The sequence below is a fragment of the Manihot esculenta genome, chromosome 16, assembly GCF_001659605.2.
Source record: "Manihot esculenta cultivar AM560-2 chromosome 16, M.esculenta_v8, whole genome shotgun sequence".
NCBI classification, from domain to species: domain Eukaryota; kingdom Viridiplantae; phylum Streptophyta; class Magnoliopsida; order Malpighiales; family Euphorbiaceae; genus Manihot; species Manihot esculenta.
The window spans coordinates 13,548,497-13,569,569 of NC_035176.2; the positions used below are offsets into that span (position 1 = coordinate 13,548,497).

A 21,073-nucleotide genomic window follows, 5' to 3' on the forward strand; every position below is an offset into this window, starting at 1 on the left:
CAAAAGAAGTCTATGTTGACCATTTTTTTTCTCAATTTTAATTGATGTCTTAGTTAAATTGTGTGAGACTCCTCTATCCTTCATGTTAAAGGAAGCCTATGACCGATGTTTAACCTGCTTAGTCTTAGTGGCTCATCATCAGTCGATATACCTTTTGTAATTTTCATGGATCTTGTACTTAGAGGTGAGGTTTGCTTTGCAGATCTACGGTTTTGGTAGTTGCCGTCGTCCATCCTTTACTTACTCTCACATGGATAGTTATTCCAGTTTTATTATTTACTTGCTACAGGTTCCTAGTAGTTAGTTCGTAGCAAGGGTTTTCTTGATGACTTGCATATGGAGAGCCGCATCACATCACATGATGCTGGAAAGGATCCTTGCATGCGTGACACCGGCAACTCGGAACTGCATCGCTACGTATAGTGAGTACCGCGAGTTCTACCGCATTTCATCTTTAGTGGTCGTTTGATGCAATTTTGGTAGATTTATTTTGGTCTCTTTTGATTTTCTCTTTGGAAATTGTTTGTGGGTGTTTTGAGTCTCTTTTGTGTATGTCTTGTTTGAGCATATTTTATTTATGTTTTGGGTCTCTTTTGTATATGTCTTGTTTGAGCATATTTTATTTATGTTTTGAGATTGTTTATATTTTTATCTGGTGGTATTGGATTGGATAGTGTTGGTCTCTTTTGGTGGTGTTGTCTTAGTCATTTCAATGCCATTGGTGTTCTGTTTTAGTATTAATGCTGTGGATGGTGTTGGAGTATTTGGTAGTTAAGTTAGTGAGTCAGCTTGTTTGTGTCAATGTATGCATTTGCTTGGATCGGTGCTTGTTTGGTTTGATTTTAGGTTAGTTAGATTTTAAGGTGTTTTTTAGTTTGGTTTGACTTTCTTATTTGGGTTTTTGGCAAATATTTTGTACTCTTAATGCATTTGCCATATGGGCTTTGTTAATGCAATCCAATTACATTGTAAAAATTTAGTCCAAAGATTAAGGTGGTTGATGGGATGGTTAAACGTGTTTGGAGTTTTTTTTTTTTTAGAAGCAGAAACTTGTACAATACTTGATTCTCTCCTATTAGCTTTGGCTAAAAGCTTACGGTTACTTATTTATTTATTAATATAAAAAATTCTCTGGTTGAATCTGATTTTTCGCCTCGTTCAGATATTGTGGCTATTGTTGTTACTATTATATCTCTACATTTTCAATTGTTTGTTCTCTCATTTGAATTTGTGTATTTACAAGATAATATAGCTGCGACTTACTAATTTTATATAACAAATTTTGACTTTTTTAATTAGTTAGAATTATAGCTAAATCACGAAATTGATTTAGACTGCTTGTGATGGTGTTGCTACAGATGATGATGTTGCATTTGAGAAGCTGTTGTAGATGGTGCTATTGCAAATAATGTTACAAAGAATTGAAAATATATGACTCAGTTATTTAAAATTAAAAAGTCAGACTATAAATATTAAAAATGCAAAATATTGAAATTTTTGGTTCAATAAGCCTTAATAAATCTTATTATTTTCTTTGTCCAGTCATGCAATGCATTAATTTGCAAGTAAAACAGAAAAAAAAAATATTTTAAATTAATTCATTTCACTGATTTTCATTCAACTCAATTATTCCAATTTTAACAGCAATTCGCAAATAAAAAATTTAGTATATAAAAAAAAAAGAAGCGCAATCTTAAGGGAGGGAGGGAGCAAGAGATTGATAATAAGGAGGTAGGATTTTGAACACATCTCTTTGTCATTTTATTTTTAAAGTTTTATGAAAATAATTTTTATTTGTATGTTTTTTTTTTAAAAAACTGTTTTTATTGTTTAATTGTAATATTAAAAATAAAAAATAATTGATAAATTTATATAATAATAATTAGTGATATTAATAAAATTTTTTAAAATTTAAAAATTTATTTTCTTTTTGAAAAAAAACTACTTTTTAAAAATATTGTAATTTTTTTTTTCAGAATGGCCCAAATCAGCGATGGATAAATAAACGAAGGGGAAAATAATTACTTGACCATATTCATGGGATGCAGTAACCGACATTTATGATCTGATAGTTACAGTAACTTAAAAAAATAAATAAATAATATAAATTAAGAAAAATTACAATATAATTTTTATGTTAAAAAAAATAATTAATTAATTTCTCTATTTAAAAAATACATTAAAAAAAATCTACTAATTAATTATTCTATTAATTTTAATATTAAATAGTATTAAAAAATTTAAAATATCCTTTAACACGGAATGACTGACTAATTAAATTTTTAAAATTATAAAAATTAAATAATAAAATATTTAATAATTAAAATTAATAGAATAATTAATTAATAATTTTTTTAAAAATATTAAAAATATTTTAATATATTTTTTAAAATTGAAAGATGAATCAATAAATTTCATACCATAAGAATTAAATAATAATTTTTTTAAAAAATTAAAAAATAATATATATCTCTTACCGCTTGCGGAAAGACATATTTTATTTGTTTATTTTTTTTTCTTTTTGATAATTAAATTAAATAATAAAATTATTTTCTGAGGAAAGTAAATAAAAGAATCATACTAAAAATATAAAATTTTATTTCTTTATAAAATATTTTAAAATGGAAAATTTTAGAGTGTGTTTAGTTGCTGAAAAATTTTCTTATTTTTTTAAAATTAGAAAATGTATTCATTTTAATTTTTTTAAAAATGAAAAATAATTTTTTTTTATTTTCCAAATTTTATAGAGGAAGTAGAAAATAGATTGTTTTCTTTTTTTTTTTTTATTATATTGAAAAATTGAAAAATACTGTATTTCAAAGTGAAAAACACAAAACTCTGTGTGCATAGACTTTCTATAAATAAAATATAATTTTTAATAATTATGTTTATATATTTAATTATGTATAAAATTTACTTTTTATTTTAAATTAATATAACATTTTATTTTTATTTTAAATTAATATAAAATACATGAATTTTTTTCTTATTTTAAATTAGTATAAAAATTATAGTGGGAGTATTATAAAAAAATAAATATATATTTTTATAAAAAATAATGATAATTTGAACATATTTTTTAATTTTTTTAATTGAAAATTATTTTTATTTTTTAATTTTTTATAGAGAATAAAATAAAAATAAAATTGAAGACAGAAAATGAAACTAAATAAACCCTTACTTTTTTATTTTTGAAATTATGCTAAAATTACTATGTATATCTCTCACTCTTTTCTTCTTTTTTCTTTTTTTTTTATTATTATTTTTTTATACCTAAGTGTCTTGTCCCAAGGTTAGGAGCGAGTCGTATTTAATTCAAATCGAAAAAATCGATTGAATTGAATTAATTTTAAAATTCAGTTCGGTTTTTTATTCAATTCGGTTCGGTTTTTAATTTCAAAAATTTTGGTTATTTTGATTCGGTTCGATTTTGATCAGAAAAAATTGAAAAAACCGAACCGAACTGATTAGTAATAATAATATATTATTTTCAATAATATAGAGAAATTAAATTATATTAAAATTAAAATATTTTAATTAAATTTTAAAATATTAAAAATAAAGTGTAAAAAATAAAAAAATTATTAAAAATTGAAACCGATCAAATCGAACCGAATCGAACCGGTTCAGTTCGATTCGATTTTTGATTAAAATCGATTCGATTTAGTTTTTATAAATACTAAAATTTCAATTTTCGATTTATTCGATTCAGTTCGATTTTGAACCGAACCGACCGAATACTTACCCCTACCCAAAGGCACAATCTAAGGAGAGCCCTTCTCTTAACTCATGTGGAGCCTCGTGAACAACATGAAAGCCAAAGGAGAATTTTCTAGCTTGCTTGTCTCGCAATTCAATTCGCAGCCTGGTTGGTTTTGCTATACAAGTAAAACATTTTACTCGAAACCACCTTCTGAATAGCATGCACCTGAGCTAGATTAGATCCATGATCGTGAGCAGTTTCCTTGATAAGCTCCACTATTTCCATATTATTACATTCCACTAGAACTCAATAAAAGCCCAATTCCTCCAAAAGGTGGAAGCCTTTGAGGGTAATCTAGAACAACTGCATACATTGATGACAAAACCTTTGATCCAATTTCCAAGGCTATCACGAATCAGACCATTTCCTGAAGATCTTACAAATGTTGCACACACTGCACCATCAGGGTTAAGTTTGAAAATACCTGCAGGAGGGCAAGACCAACCAATTCGCCTTCTAGGATTCTGAGTAACAATTCTAGTTTGTTCAAGCATGAGCATGGCACCATACAATTCCTCTGCTTGCACCAGGACCAATTTATTTCTTAAGTTCCAAATATGAAGGGCCAGTTTAGATCATGCAAACTAACACAGGCCGCACTAATATTCCTGTTAATCTAAAAGAAAAACCATCAAAAAATGAACTCCCCAGTGATACAGGGACCAACAAAGACTAAAGGTCTTTACTTAGATTGCAATCTCGAAGGACATGAAGAATTGTCTCCTCCTCCCTTGAGCAAAGAGGACAGGTCGCCGAGTTGCTAAGGTGGCACCTACATCTCTCAAAATTAGTCATGAGCCTATCACTAGCCGGCCACCCAAAGGAAGACTCAAACATGTTGAAGACCTCTCCATTTTTAGATTCTGGTCTAACCTAAAGGATCACTATGTCGCAAGCCTCTGGAAGGGGAGAAAGAATCCATCGCAACCCCATTTCAAAGCACCTGGATAGTGCAACAACAAAAACCATTCATAATAATAGAAATAAGAGAATAAGGAATACCGGTGTCCTAGAGGGTATCAAAAGGAAAATTCCAACTGATTCTATTGTAGGCTTTTTTCCAAATCAATTTTGATAGCCATAAAACCAACTTTACCCTTCTTTCTTTTCATGGAATGAACAATATCCTAAGTAATAATAAAATTATCAATGATGTGTCTTCTAGGGAGAAAGTCAGATTGTGTAGGGTTAATAATCATTGGCATCAATTGTTTCAATCTGTTTGCAATGACCTTGGTGACCACCTTATAAATAACACTGCACAAGGCAATAGGTCTAAACTGGGTGATGTTGGAAGTGTTATCCATGTTGGGGATAAGAGAAAGAAGCGAAATTATTCACTTTATCCTATAAATAAACCCCCATTAAGAATACACCTTATCTAACTAGAGAAAGTTGAATCACAAACCACCCATTGATTTTGGAAGAACCCCACTTGAAACCATCACATCCAAGAGCTTTCTAGGGTTTCATACTGAAGAGAGCTTGACAAATTTCTCCTTAATAGCCCAATCATCCTGATAGCAATTCGGATACCAATCTTTAATAGGATATAACCAGGTGAGACATCACTTTCTTCTGAGTATAAAGATTTATAAAAATTAATAGCCAAATATTGTAGAACCTCTTGATTATCAATCCAGTTGCCTTCATTATCATTCAATATCTCTATCCGATTTTTCTTCCTTCTCGAATAGTTTTGAGATGAAAAATAGCAGTATTTTTATCACCCTATTTCACCCAATCACTTTTAGATTTCTGAAACTAGGACAACTCCTCTTGAAGCAAGATGTTATCAAGCACCTTCTTGAGGGAATTTTTCAAAAGGTCAAGCTGGGGAGAGAAATTTCTTTCTTGTGTTTTCTAAATGCCTTCTATTATGAATTAAAGGGCAATAGTTGTCCAGCTTAAGTAAAAGGGGGCAGTGATCAGAATGTAATATGGCCATGCGAGAGTCACAGACGCTTCAAGCAAATTGATACACTAACTACAATTGGCAAGAGCTCTGTCTAACCTCTCCTAAAGATTGCCACACTTCCATGTAAACTTCATACCTAAGAATCTCAAATTAACAAGGCAAACTTTGAAAGAATTCTGCAAAGCTGGTACAAATACCTGTACGTAATGGAGATCCTCCCTGCTTTTAATGAGAGCTAAGCAGAGCGTTAAAAATCACCAATAAGGAGCCAAGGTTCAAAATTCTATGACTATTAATCAATAGTTTAAGAGTGAAAGACCTTTTGCTTTCTACAACGTTTATGATAACAAAATTATCATTTATATAAAAAGTCTTCAAAGTACCTTAGTAGAAGAGATAAATGTTCAAAATACCTTAGAGTTATTGCCATTTAGCTAGGAGTGACATACAACATACTCCTAGGAGAAGAGTAAGGTTTGCCCAAAGTTGAAGCTTAAAATTACCTAGCATTTTAGAACTCATGAAGTCAGATGCAAGGAGATCAACAAGTGCCATATAAATTAGGATCCCAGCAGATGCTGAATTGAGAAGGCCTGCAACAACTAGTGCAGTTGGGCTACTTTCATTGTAGATTTTTGAGATTCCTATTCCAATTGCTATGCCTGTTGGAGTGGTGAGGGAGAAGAATATAATCATAATGGCTACAGATTGGGGCTTGAATTTTGCCTGCACAAGCATATAAAATCAAGTGATTTAGCAATGTTTTACACCTTTTTTGTAATTATAATTAAGAAAAATTACTATTTAGCCTTTATAATAAAAGAAAATTCACTAGTTAATCATTCGATTTTAAAAAATATATTAAATAATCTCTTTTTAATTTTAACCGTTAAATATTTTACTATTTACACCTGATAGCGTATTCTCTTATATTAGATTGTGTAATTAGAATAAGTAATTGTGAAATGATCAGTAAAAGCAATGCCTAAATTTTATTCTATTATTTTAAATTTAATTCTTTAAAAAAATTATCGTATGATATTAATCGTGTTAGAGTACTTATAAAATAGTAATATTCATGTGCGGAGTTCATTCACTTTGTGAATGGTCTTATTCATATGCCCTAATGTGAGTAATAAATTCATGTTATTTAAATTTTATTATCAGCCTATTTAGACACTAAAATTTTATAAAAATTTAATTCAATTAATTTTATTTTAAATAATTTTCATATTGGAAATAAAAAAATTCAATTCTTTTTTATTTTTAAATAATTTATTTTAAAAGAATTAGAAATAATATATAATTGTTTCAGAATCCAATTAAAATTTTATTTTTTCTTAGAAATGAATTTATTTTTTCCAAAACCAATCTATAATACATATTAGTCGATAAATTGTAAGTTTTATATTTATGTATAATAAGATTTTGTTAAAAAAAACCATTATTTTTTTTTTGAAAAAATAAAGAATTTAAATGAAATTTCTATAAAATCATATATGATTTTTTTAAAAAAACAAAAATTGTCAGTTAAAAAGAAAGAAATTTTTTATTAAAAAATTAATAGAAAATAATTGAATCACATAAAAAGGATCTTATTTCACTTATAATGTTTCCAAGTATGAGAGTTAATGAAAAAATAATTCAATTGAATAAGTTCTAAGTTTCCTAGGATCATTTATGAATGATTCATTATGCAAGAATCTCTTTATAAATATTTAATATCATAGCACTCACAAGCTTAGCCTGGTGGCAAGTGCATTCGAGTAAATATGAGAGATCTCACGTTCAATCCCTCACTCCCCATTTCAAAAAAAAAAAATTTAATATCATAATTATAAAAATTTATATTAAATACACTTCATATTAATTATATGTAATAATTGACTGATAATTAAATTTCATGGTAAGATAAATAATTAGTGTAAGTAGAATAAAAAAAAAAAAAACAATTCATATGTTTTAATATGAACATATGCTATATGTTTATAAAAAATTAGAAGGATTAGTATATATATACGTACTTTAAGATTTTTACATAATATCTAAGAAAATAATTAAATCACCCAAATTATAACAAAATAATTCTTAATTTGACTATATTGTCCTTTATCTCACCTAATTACTCCAATTATAATAATTATTTCTACATTATTCCACCAATAGAAAAATAGAATAATTAAGAGAAACAAATAATAAAATACTATCCCTCTCGTAATTTTTATTTATTTTTTCTTAAAATTATTATTTATTTTTTTTACACTATAATAATATATAAATGGCATATTATAACACCATTTATTTTGCTTCCTTTATTTTATTATTTTTATCTATCGTTTTTTAGTTATCTCAAAATTATTGTTGGCTTTTTTTTTTAAATTACAATAATATATAAATTAACTATTATTATTCTATTTTATTTTATTTTATTTTTTAAAATTTTTTTAAAATATTTATTAATATTTAATAAATTTAATACATTTAATATGAATATAATTAAAAAATTAATAAAAAATTATAATTATTAATATGTGTAAAAAAGTAAAATAAATAAAAATTATGAACAAAATAAGTATTTTATTTAAGTGGACAGAAATGATAAGAGGCAGAAAGTAATGTTTAAGAAATTAGAAAAGTAATCATTATTTTTAGCAAGGATAATATAGGATTGGAAAAAAATAATAATAATACTCTTAATCTTTTCAAAGTGGTAGATAATTTTAAAGTAATCAACTTTTCAAAAAGTGACAGATAAAAGCGGAGAGAGTTACCTGAGAAATGCATCCACCGAGTCCCATTCCTTCGAAGAATTGATGAAAACTCAATGCTATTACTAGGGTTTTTATTGTTTTTGAATTTTGGGAAGCACCTAATGATAACCCAATGATTACAGAATGAACCACAATTCCAAGTTCCAATATCTGTGGAATGTAATAACTCATATTAGGAGGTGTTCATAAGGAGACCAGTACAATATTACAGTTATTGAAATTCATTAAATATGTTATTAATTACGAATTTTACATTGATAACATAAAAATTTTCATTTTCTATATAATAATGCACTTTTTTTTATATTATACAATGTAAAATTTCATACATATCTCCTGTTAGGATTAAATTTTGTTCATTCATTCAATTTAATTTATGTTTATTATTCGAAATTGTTGAAAATAAAAATTTTGTAGAGCCCATATTTATAGAAAAAACAAAAATACATAAGATTAGCTCATTTTATTTTTTTTGGTTCGATTTTAATATTTTGAAATTCAGAAAATAGGATTTACAATGTATGAGTGAGGTTAGCTAGGAAAGATCACACCTCTCCCCATTTATCCCTTTTCTTTTTATCCTCTAGTGACGCATAACCACCACCCTGCTATAGTGCTACATGTCCCTGTCACTTAGACCCGTATGTACGGATGTTCCAGCGTACCACTCTCTGTCAGACGACCATTTAATTCCCCCCAGTGCGCATGCTGATAGGGCTGCGAGGTGACTGGGTCTACTCTCTTACCTTCTATCACATCACCGGGCTAGGCCATCCCCTGGTGGACCTGCGTGTGGGTCAGTCCGGCCTGCCTTGGTCACGGGCTGGAGTACATGATATTGGGCCGGCCTGCTTTAAGGGGTTCTGATGGGCTTTGGATCTATATCTTTCTCCAATGTCCGGCCTCACCTCAGGGTGTAAGAAGCCCGGCGGTCATCAAGTGCCCCTTTACCTCCTCAGTAGTTATTCCATGAGTAATAAGGGAGTAAATCCGTATACCCCCATTATGACCACGCAGCCCAAGGGAGGCTTCTGTAAAAAATGTTCTTTCTCTGCCTTTACTCTTTTCAAATTTAAACTCTCCAGTTTTCTCCAAACTCTTCTTCTCACTTTGCTCTATGTATTTCGTCTCTCTCATCTTCTGCAAAATCTTTTCGAGGTATGTCTTCTGCTCTCTCTAATAGTTGTCCTTAGAATCCCTGATGTTGCAAATCTGAAGTCTAGCATCACATCTACATCCCTCTCCAACTTCTTTTCTTGAGAATACCTGAATATCTCCCTCTAACGCATTAGGGCGCCTTCCCGCATGAGAGGATCGTTCTTCCCGTTCCTCCGCCGCCAAGTTTGATTGACCCAGCGGGATCGAGCTTGGTCTTTTTTGTCAAGCAACGCGATTTTGGTCTCTCTCCGGTTCTCTGACTGCTTTATTGAGGATTTGGTAGTTGAAGGTGGGTTGGGGCTCAGTGGAGTTGAACCCTTCAGCTATAGGGGGTACGCTTAACGGGGTATTAAGGCCCCTCTGTTGCAGCATCTGCCTCAGCCAGTGGGCAGTATTCTGTAGCTGAAGAGCCATAGCCTAGAGTTCTTGGTTGGACAAGGTGGTCCTGGGTATATTCCCTGCCGAGCTCGGTGAGGGATTAAACATCATAGGTGGTTGGTTTGAAGGGGTTGTGGGGCTTGAAAATGAGAACTGTTGACCTTCTTGAGCAGAGCTCAGGTTGTTTGGGGTGTTACTGGTATGGTTTTCATTATGGTTTGCCATGTGGATTTCATTGGGTATTATGGAAATTGAACTCCGGTGATGAGAAGATATCCTTCGTTCTCCACAAATAGCGCCAATTGATATTCTGAGATCTAGAAAATAAGGTTTACAGTATATGAGTGAGCTTAGCCAAGGAAGATCATATCTCTCCCTCTTTATCCCTCTTTTTTTCGTCCTCTAGTGATGCATAACCGCCACCCTGCTATAGTGCCACCTGTCCCTGTCACTCAGGCTCGTATATACGGATGTGCTAGTGTACCCCTCTCTATCAAGCGGCCATTTAATTCCCCCAGCGCGCATGCTGATAGGGCTGCGAAGTGACTGGGTCTGCTCTCCTACCTTCCATCACATTACCGGGCTAGGCTATCCCATGGTGGACCTGCGCATGGGTCAGTCCGGCTTGCCTTGGTCACAGGTTGGAGTACATGATATTGGGCCAACCTGTTTTAGGGGGTTCTGATGGGCTTTGGACCTATATTTTTCTCCAGGACTTGGCCTCACCCCAGGGTGTAAGAAGCCCACGGTCATTAGATTTATTTCTATTTTTTAAAAAATTTTAGTTATTTTGATTTGATTCGATTTTGATAAAAGAAAATTGATAAAATCGAACCAAACTGATTAGAGAGGAATAGTATTTTTTTTTTTTATAATATGGGAGATTTGACTATAACTAAGATTGAAATATTTCAATTGAATTTTAGCATACTGAAAATAAGATATAAAAAATAAAAAGTCTATAAAAAAAGCCCAGTCGATCAAATCGAACCGAATCAGATTGGTTCGATTCAAATTGATTTTTATCTAAAATTCTTTCAGTTTGGTTTTTACAAGTACTAAAATTTTGATTTTCGGTTATTCGGTTTGATTCGATTTTAAATTGAGCCGATCGAATGCTTACTCCCTACTAACTAAAGCATGGCTAACGCTTTAAAACCAAGAGAAATGATGGCCTTATTTGCTATTTTTATGATAGTTCAGATGTAAATTTAGATTAAAAGTTGAAGTTTAGTATATTTAGCTCTCACTATATGGTTTAGGAGTAAATTTAACTTTTTAACCAATATAGCCCTCGCAAATTAATTTTAATCATTCTAAAATTTTAAAATTATGTAATATTATGAAACCTAAAATTAAGAGGAAGCAAAATTTTAACATGTAACTAAACCCTTTTAACTAAAAAATTAATAAAACAAATAATTACAAAGTCGAGTTTCTATTGTGTTACATAAATTCACAAATTAAATTAATTTTTAATAAAGGAAATACAAGTAAACTATAATAAAGTAATAACTTTCTAATCTAATTAATAGTTAAATTTGTATTTACTAATATCAGCAGGGAGCTTCTTACTTTAGGTATAATGATATAGAACTCACTTAACTTGAAATAATACAATCTAATGGCTACAATAAGACATAACTCATATACGAGTAAAAGGACTGAAGCAAGGATATATCATAATATGTTTTTGATACACAAATCCTCTAGTGAGGTAAATGTAGAGCATATTCACGTAATTAAAGAACTAAAAAATATCATAAACCCTTTAATTTTAGGAAAAAAATTTATTTTAGAAGGCCATGGGATAAAATAATAAAAAATAATTTTTTGTTGATTTTGTCAATCTAGTTACAACATAGCAAATTAAGCCTTTCCTTATATAAAGCAAGAGGAAATAAAAGCCAAGTGGATACAACCAAATTATATCAGTGGACAGCTAGACTAAGTGTTCACGTTATAATAACTTTAACATGATAGATATATACAATATAAACAGACACAAATGACACCTTGGTTATTGCTGGACCGTAACGGTTCATTTTGTGTGCACCTTTGAATCGAAGAGAAAATATGAGACCATGAGAAAAATGTTATTGAAAGATGGCCCATTCTATACGTGTATCGGACTCTTTGATTAATCCTCAGCTCACATCAGAAATATAAAGGAGGGCCCAACCGAGCTAAGAATGCTAGCCGATCTCGGCTGATGTCGCAGGATCATTTTCAAGACAAAAGGATAAAAAAAATAGTGATTGTGTTTCGTTGAAAAACGGAGAATTAAATAGCTGAGTAACGACCATTAGAACCATGCACTAGTAGGTATGTCATCTGCGTGTACGTAGCAGATATATTAGAACAAGGGATTGCAACAACTATTTTAGAAAAGACAAACCAAAAGGGATAATAAAAGGAAAGGGAAGGACAGAGGAGAGTAAGCCAAAATATGAAAACACATAGTAAATAATATTGGATCTCAAGTTATTAATTGATACTGTCTATAGGAACAAATGAACTTTTACTTCACCAGAGTTCTCAATCTACTTTTGAGATCCACATGGCAAGTTCCAGAAAAAACAATCCATCACTCACCCAAAATGAGTAAGTGAATCCTATTACTCGCTCTTACCATTGTTGATCTAGATCCAGCCCGAAATACTTCACCATTTTCATTTTCCAGCCCAACAACAATCCTACCCGCATTACCAGAAATTTCACTAAACTCAACAGTTGAAGCTTCATGGAGCTCCAAATGCACTCAGATGCCTTATCATGTAAGGTTTTCCCTACCACTTTGACGGGCCAACTCAAACGTGGTTCAACAACCTGGAGTCAGGGAGCATAAAGAGATTTGTCGATCTAGCGAACTTATTCATTGGGAGATTTATAACCAGCATGCCAACAAGAAGGAAGATGAGTTATTTGGAGACTATCAAACAGAGGAGAAATGAGATGCTAATAGAGTATGTAGCAAGATTCAATTCGAAAGCTCTGTAGATACTCGATTTGGATGAAATGAGAGTTGTGGAGGCCATGCAGCGTGGAACAACCTCCCTAGAATTTTTTGGCTCTCTTTGCAGGAAGCCACCCAACACCTTTTTAGAGAGTGGAGAAGTACACAAGGTAGGAAAATGCCTTGAACACCAGCAGGTTCGCACGAGAGGAGAGGGAAAAGGAAAAGGGGAGAAACACAGATGATAAAAGGAGAGATATTTCGGACTAAAGAATTAAGTACGGTCTAAAGGTCCTAAACAGGTACAAATTAGAAAAGAAAGATCAGTAGCCATATCAGGCCTCGATGCCGGTCGAGGCTACTCCTTTGAATGTCTCCTAGGTTAAAATACTCGTGGCAGTGCAAGATAAGAGTATTTCTAATGGCCTAAGCCCTTGAAGGCTAACCCAAGGAGGAGAGATCTAGACAAATATTATCAATTTCACAGAACCCATGGACATGACATAAACTATTGCTACCAGTTGATACACGAGATTGAGAGGTTGATTAATAGGGGTCACCTAAGAAATTTTGTAAAGAAAGGCGAGGAACTGAGAGCACAACCGAGGATCATAGAGGAGGTGGCAAGAAAGTAGGTCAGAGCACAGATTAATGATGGAACAAGAGCAAAATTAGTACAATCAATATGATAGTCGGCGGGACAAGAGAAAAATTAGTCGAAGAGGAAAGAAGAGGGGCAAATAGAATTAGGGGAATGACATAGAGATCATGCAAGTTGCATAGCATAACTCAATGACTATCTCTTTTTCACTTGAAGATGCGCAAGGCGTTCAGATGTCACATGAGGACACTTTGGCCATCAAAGTGTTCATTCATAATTTTTTAGTATGAAAGGCATTAGTAGATGATGGTAGCAAAGTATACCCACCACCTAACTGAGTATTTCAATAGATGAAGATCCTTAAAGAGCACCTAGTGAGAGATCAAGCTTCGGTCAAAGGAATAGGAGGTACTCTTGTAGTAGTTGAAGGGAAGATAAACGTAGCTTTGACCTTGGGACAACCCCCTCTTCCTCGAACCCACTATGCTATCTTCCTAATAGTGAAGCTGCTCTTGAAATACAATGCCATCCTGAGAAGGCCTATGTTGTACAACTTTGAAGCAGTGACGAGCATTAAGTATCTAACAATGAAATTTCCCATCAGCAATGGAATTGGTGCCAATCGTGGGAGGCAAGAGGAGGCTAGAGCTGTTTATTTAGCAACAGTGGAAGAGCAGAAGGCAAGGGGAAGAAGAACCTTGAAGCCATGGAAGTTAGAGATGAGGAAAAGGAGGTGAGAACTGAGGTAGATGAACTAGAGACATTCCCACTGTCAGGACTTAAGAAGGACAAAGTGTTCAATCTGAATTCAGGCCTATCACAGAACCAAACAATAATGGCAATGACAATGATCAAGGAGCACATATCAAGTTTGGCCTGGAAGCCTGCTAATATTCTTGGGATCAGCCTAAAGATCATGACCCATAGGCTCAACGTGTGCCCTGATGCGAAGCCGGTTAAACAGAAAAAGAGGGTTTATGGGCGAGAAAAGTAGGCGGTCATGAAGGACGAGGTAGAGAAGCTAAGCGAGGCATGATTTATTAGAGAAGTTATGTATCTACAGTAGTTAGCTATCCCTGTATTAGTTAGGAAGGCTAACATAAAATATATAATGTGTGTAAATTTTACTGATTTAAATTAGGCTTGTCCTAAAGACTTTTATCCACTTCTTAATATCAATAAACTAGTCGACTCAACAGCTGGTTTTCATTACTTATCGTCTTTTGATGCTATGTTGGGATATCACTATATTTCTATTAACAAAAATAATGAAGAAAATACCTCCTTTATTATAGAAGATGTGACCTACTGTTCTACGGCCATGCTGTTCGAATTAAAAAATATAGGAGCAACTTATCAGAGGTTAATGAACACGGACTTTAAGGATCAAATAGACAGAAGTGTAGAAGTGTACGTGGATGACATAATAGTTAAAAGCATGTCTTTTGAGCAACACTTTGAGCAACACCTGGCCGACCTGAAAGAAGTGTTTTCAGTCCTGTAGCAATAGCAAATGAAGTTAAATCCAGCCGAATATGCCTTCTTCATTTTTTTTTGGGAGGAAGGGGGAGGGGGAGTTCTTATGATACATGGTAAGTGGTTGAGGCATAGAACCAAATCCGGAAAAGATCCAAGTCATCTTGAACATGCCTGAGCCAACATGCGTGAGAGATGTGTAGAGATTAACTAGACAGGTCATAGCCCTCAATCGATTTATGTCCAAGTCAACAAAAAGATGCTTTCCTTTCTTTAAGAAGTTGAGGAAGTTGCCTAAGTTGTCCAAGTCAACAAAAAGATGCTTTCCTTTCTTTAAGAAGTTGAGGAAGTTGCCTAAGTGGACGGAAGACTGTTAGGAAGCCTTCGATGATGTCAAAAGATATCTCAGCTCGACACATGTGCTCAGCAGCCCGTTACCTAAGGAAGAACTCCTTATTTACCTAGCCGCTTCAAAATTATCGGTAAGTGCCATACTGATAAGGGAAGAAGAAGGGATTCAGAAATCGATCTTTTATGTTAGTAAGGTGCTCAAAGGTGCAGAGATCAGGTACTTAAACATAAATAAATAGGCCTTCGCTCTGTTGTTAGTAGTGAGAAAATTCAAGATTTACTTAGAAGATCACCAAGGGATAGTTGGTGATAAAGTTGTTGAAGGATAGATCAGGATCCCAAAAAATCACCGATAACGCTGCCAATTATCCAGTGTTGAGAGACACTTTATACACGAGAAGCAAATCAATCCCGTGGTTGAGATATGTAGGACCAGAGGAGGTGTCTATTATAATAAAAGAAATGCATTAAGGTATCTGTGAATCCCACGAAGAGACTATAACGCTGGTAAATAAAATTTTTGCCAGAAATACTTTTATCTCATAGTAAAAAAGAAAGAATTCATCAAAAAATGTGATATCTATCAACGGTTCGGAAATAGAATAATATACCGCCAATGCCGCAAGCGAGCATATCAAGAATAAGTAAAGGATAATGAAACATGAAAAATCTTATTGTAATTTATTTAAAATAGCAGGGATTAAATTTAAAAGATATTTATAATGTTTATTCAATGTTCTAATGGAGTATGTTAATATATAATAATAGAAGGAATAATTAGTTATATTTAAGAATAACATGAGACCAACTTTTAATTGGACTTAAAATTTATAGATGTGAATTAATGAATTTCCTAAAGAACTTAATAGCTTTCATATCTTTTTGTTCTAAATTGTTTTTTTACCTTTTTTTGCTTTTATTTATTAAAAAAATTTTCAATTTTTTTAATAAAATTATTTATGAATGAATTAATCAACACTTAAATTAATGTTTATATCATAAAAATTTTATATTTTTGTTCATTTAAAATTTTGTATTAAAAATTGTTTATTTAAATATATTATTTAGGGAAACTTAAGAGTATTTTCAGTTCAATAAAAAACATTATATGTTTATTACAAACCTCATAATAATCACACTTGGTTTAGACATTATATCAATTTACATATATTGGATCTAGGCGAGCATTCGGTCTGTTTGATTCAAAATCGAATCGAACTGAATAAATCAAAAATTAAAATTTTAAAATTTATAAAAAATCGAATCAAATCGATTTTAATTAGAAACCGAATCGAGCTGAACCGGTCTGATTCAGTTCGACTTGATCAGTTTGAATTTTTAATAAATTTTTTATTTTTTACTATTTTAAAATTTAATTGAAATATTTTAACCTTAATGTCATCTAATCTCACTATATTATTGAAAATAATATACTATTATCACTAATAAGTTCGATTCGATTTTTTCAATTCTTTTTTAATCAAAACCGAACCATACTAAAATAACTGAAATTTTTGAAATTAAAAATCGAAATAAACCGAAATAAATAAAAAATCAAACTGAATTTTTAAATTAATTCGATTCGGTCGATTTTTTCAATTTGAACTAAATATTGCTCACCCATACCTAAGCCAATCCATTTTGAAAAGTAAAATTTTGAACTTTAAAATAGTACAGCAAAAATATATCTGTTATAAAGTGGAAAAGCTCATATTTATTTAATAATTAGATGTAATGTACGGGTTAATTTAATTTTAATTATATAATTTGTGCAATTTTAATTAAATTGTTAAAAAAATTCTAAAATAGATAAATAATTTTTAGTTAAGATATTGTTAATTTTTAAAAAGTTAACAATGTTTTAAATTAAAGGTCAAATGAAATTAGGTCTATAGAAAAATAATTTCGTTATACTTTAAATTAATTTTTATTAATATTTTAATTTATTATTAATTTATACCCTTTATAATTTCACTTTCTAAATATTTGGAAAGAAACAAAACTTTTTAGGAGGATAAGGCCGCTCAGTACTAAAAAATTCACCAACAATGCTTGTGGTGATCATATCAAAGAAATATTCCACAACATAAACCAAAATATGAGACATGTTTTTGTTGTATTTTACCTGAGAAATGATTCGATGCCGAACAAGCTCAGATGAATTTATTCTGTCCAATGCAAAAGCAGATCCATGAATATGACTGATCTCGTTCGCCCCATCATGATCATCATCATCATCACCACTCATCACAGGCTGTGGTTTCCTCAACTCAGATCTCTTATGGTAGCCTGAGGCAAAAGACTCCATCATTAGAGTTCCTATAGCAGATAACATGGCAACTAAACCTGTAAAAGGAAATTTTTTCCAGGGATTTTCTCCAAGGCAAGGGCTTGACAGGGTTTCAAAGGCATCAGGAAGAATGTGAATGAACCCAGTTGCCAGGATTACACCCGCAGCAAATGCCTTGACAAGAGAAAAGGCTTCTCCATCTGGGCGTAGATATGATATGTTCTTAGCCAAGAATGGAAGAGAAACTCCAACTGCACTTGCAAGCAAAATTGAAGCTATTGCAATAAGTTTGTATCTGAGTGCTTCAGATATGTTTTTCTGGTTTTGTGATTCTGTTTCACATGTGCAGTAGTTCTTGGAGGAGACCAGGATGGGAAATAGAAGAAGAATGAGAGAAAAGATGGTTAAAAATTTGCACGGACAAGACAGCAATTGATGCTTCATCATGTTTTTGGAGAAGAAGAGTGTTCAGTAGCTAGTTTAGAGATGTGGAGATATTTGTGGATAGAGAAATGTCATAGACATATAAAGTTGATTCTTGAGTTAGTGGAGTCTTTTGGCTGCCGAAATCATTGGGAAAAAAGGGGTTAATTATTACTCATAATTGGCTGTGTGTTTTTGTTTTATTTTCTTCTTATAATTTTAATTTATTTTAATAATATTAAATAGGATTATAGTAAAAAAACGATAGATTTATAATTTAGTTTCTGAGTATTGCCAATGTTAACAAGTCAGTTCCTACAATGTTAACAAGTCAGTTCCTACAATTTTAAAAAACTTATTAAAATGTCCTTATTTTTTCTATTTGTCAATAAAATAGTCTTTCCGTTTATTTCTACCGTTAAAAATATAGTAAAAAACTAAATTACCCCCTTATTTTCCTCCTCTTTCTCCTTCTTCTTCATTGATTATTCCTCCTCTTCTTCATTGATTCTTCCTCCTCCTCTTCTTCTTCTTCTTTGGTTCTTCTTTTTCCTTTTTTTTTTCTTCTTTTTTGATTCTTTTTCGATTTTTCTTTTTATTTTTCTTTTTTTAAGGAGGAGGAGGCAATTCTTCTTCTTCTTCTTCTCCTTCTTCTTCTTCTCCTTCATCATCATCTTCTTCTTCTTCTTTTATCTTCTTTTTTGAGGAAGAGAAGGAGGATGAACTATTTTATTGACGGAAAGAAATGATAAGTATATTTTAATAGATTTTTAAAAATGTAGGGATTGACTTGTTAATAATAGTAATATCAAAGGACTAAATAAGAGGTTTTATTTGAGGACAAAATTAAATTTTAAAAATTTTCTCTCTCATCTTTTATCTATTTTTAAAGGAAAAGAGAACGAAAAAACTATTTCGTTGACAGATAGAAAAGATAAGAACATTTTAATAGATTTCTAAAAATGTAGGGACCGACTTATTAATAATGATAATATTTAGAGACTAAATAGTAAATCTCCCTAAAAAAAATCTAAAAATTTAAATCTTTTTATATTTATATTCTAAACTTAAAATTTTAAAAAATAAGTTAATTTTTTTACATTTTCAATAATTTTGTTAATTTTTTTTTAATAAACATGTTATATCATATAAAATTATTCATTGAAAGGCGTAAATAAAAAAAATTCAAATGTTCACGTTAAAATATTTTTATTCAAAAATTTTAAATTTTGGATGATACAATTAAATTTTTTTTAATTTACCATAAGGAGGATGAAATTGAATATAATAAGTTAAGGATAAATTATAATATAATCTCTAAAATTTTGTTTGATTAATAAAATGGTACTTAAGATATATATTTTTATTTCAATAATGTCTTTTGTTGTTAATCTCATTATTTACTTCTTATTCTCATTTATATACACATTATAAGTTAAAAAAATTTTAAAATATAAAAAAATTATAGACTGAAATATATAATATTTTATTTTATTTAATGATATGAAGTAAGTTTTTGTATGATATGTTAATAAATTGATATACATCACAAGTATATTTCTTATATAGATAAAAAAAAATAAAATATTAAATATCTCAAACAATATATAAGAGATATAATTAAAGATATAAGTTTTTACAAAAATTATAAAGGATGACTTTATCGACCGAAACGTATAATATTTTATTTTATTTAATATTATAGATATAAATAAAACTTTTCATATATTAAAAATGTGTAACTAATTTATAATGTTGTGTATAAATATCCAACAAAATATTTTAATATATAATATTTATATATGATATTTTATGTTAATACAAATTTATTTATAATAAATATTTATTTGATATAATATATTTAATATTATATATAGTAAATATAAAATAAATTTGTTGTCAATATAAAATTCAAATTAAAAGGCTATATGTTTTATTATTATAAAACTTTAAGGATTATACTGTAATTTATCATTAACTTTTTAGATTTAATTTAATAATTAAGAAAATTTTAATTTTATTATTTAAAATTTTATATATAAATATAAATTGACGTAAATATTTAAATTTTTTTATTCAATATACCTTTCAAAAACTAATTTTTTATAGCATATCATATAAATTAAAAAAAAATTTAATCAAAATTGATTGAGATTTATGGATAAAATTGAGATAAATATGAAAGAATTGGTTTTATTTTTTAAGATTTTAAACTTACGACATAAACATAACGATTCTTAAACTTTAGGTGTTTTTGTTCAATAAGCCTATTAAATAAAATGAAATGTTTAATTTTTTTTTTCACATTTTAAATTTTCATGAAAACATAAAATATATATAAAAGTGAAAATGAGTAATAAATAATGGGATTGGCAAAAAATGATTATGTTGAAATAAAAAAATATATTTTAAAAATAATTTTATTAGTAAAAAAATTTTTGGAATTATATTATAATTTATTATTAATTTTTCAAAATTTAATTTAGCATATTGAGATAAATTAAAAAGAATTAATTTTATTATTTTAAATTTTAAATATAAATTAACATAAATATTTAAATTTTTTAATCAATTGGTTATTATTTTATTATTTAAAATTTTAATTAAGTATATAATATATTTTTTGAATTTAGATATTTGATCTAATTTAAATTTTAGAAAGCAACTGCTTTCCATATAAAATTTTTACAAAATTATAACTAGTTGAAATTAAGAGTTCTGCACATTAAAATTTCACAAAAGTATATCACTGATATAGAATGATATTTAGCTTGACTATTTATTTTGAAAACAAAACTACTGATTATATTAATAAAATTTCATCAAACAAAAAAAGATATCCCAAACAGAGAGACGATTATGCCTAATAGATCCTTCAGCTAAAGTATGAGCGGTTAGAGTAATTAGAGTAGTATTACAATAAACCCATCTAACAGAAATATCAATTTTAGAGTCTAATAAAAATTTACAATCATTCAAAATCAAACC

At 29.9% G+C, this 21,073-nt stretch overlaps 1 protein-coding gene across 2 annotated transcripts; it reads right to left on the bottom strand.

The window, feature by feature from the left end:
- Window positions 1-3,870: 3,870 nt before the first annotated feature.
- On the bottom strand, window positions 3,871-18,213 carry LOC110604168 (zinc transporter 5). 2 transcript variants are annotated; one of them, XM_021742290.2, is made up of 3 exons: window positions 17,498-18,207; window positions 8,453-8,602; window positions 3,884-6,407 (listed from the first exon to the last, which is right to left on the bottom strand). In XM_021742290.2, the coding sequence occupies exons 1-3, from the start codon at window positions 18,107-18,109 to the stop codon at window positions 6,102-6,104; spliced, it is 1,068 nt and encodes a 355-aa protein (XP_021597982.1). In that variant the 5' UTR covers window positions 18,110-18,207; the 3' UTR covers window positions 3,884-6,101. The 2 variants fall into 2 exon arrangements, with proteins under 2 accessions (XP_043807643.1, XP_021597982.1); XM_043951708.1 differs by lacking the exon at window positions 8,453-8,602 and having other exon boundaries at window positions 3,871-6,407; window positions 17,498-18,213.
- Between the last annotated feature and the right edge of the window lie 2,860 nt (window positions 18,214-21,073).

Bases quoted from the DNA above. Each gene is read 5' to 3' on its own strand.
- LOC110604168 (XM_021742290.2), bottom strand. From the start codon at position 18,109: ATGATGAAGCATCAATTGCTGTCTTGTCCGTGCAAATTTTTAACCATC. The intron at 8,603-17,497 runs GTAAAATACAAC...TACATTCCACAG, and splicing joins GGCATCGAATCATTTCTCAG to ATATTGGAACTTGGAATTGT. The intron at 6,408-8,452 runs GTAACTCTCTCC...ATGCTTGTGCAG, and splicing joins TCGGTGGATGCATTTCTCAG to GCAAAATTCAAGCCCCAATC.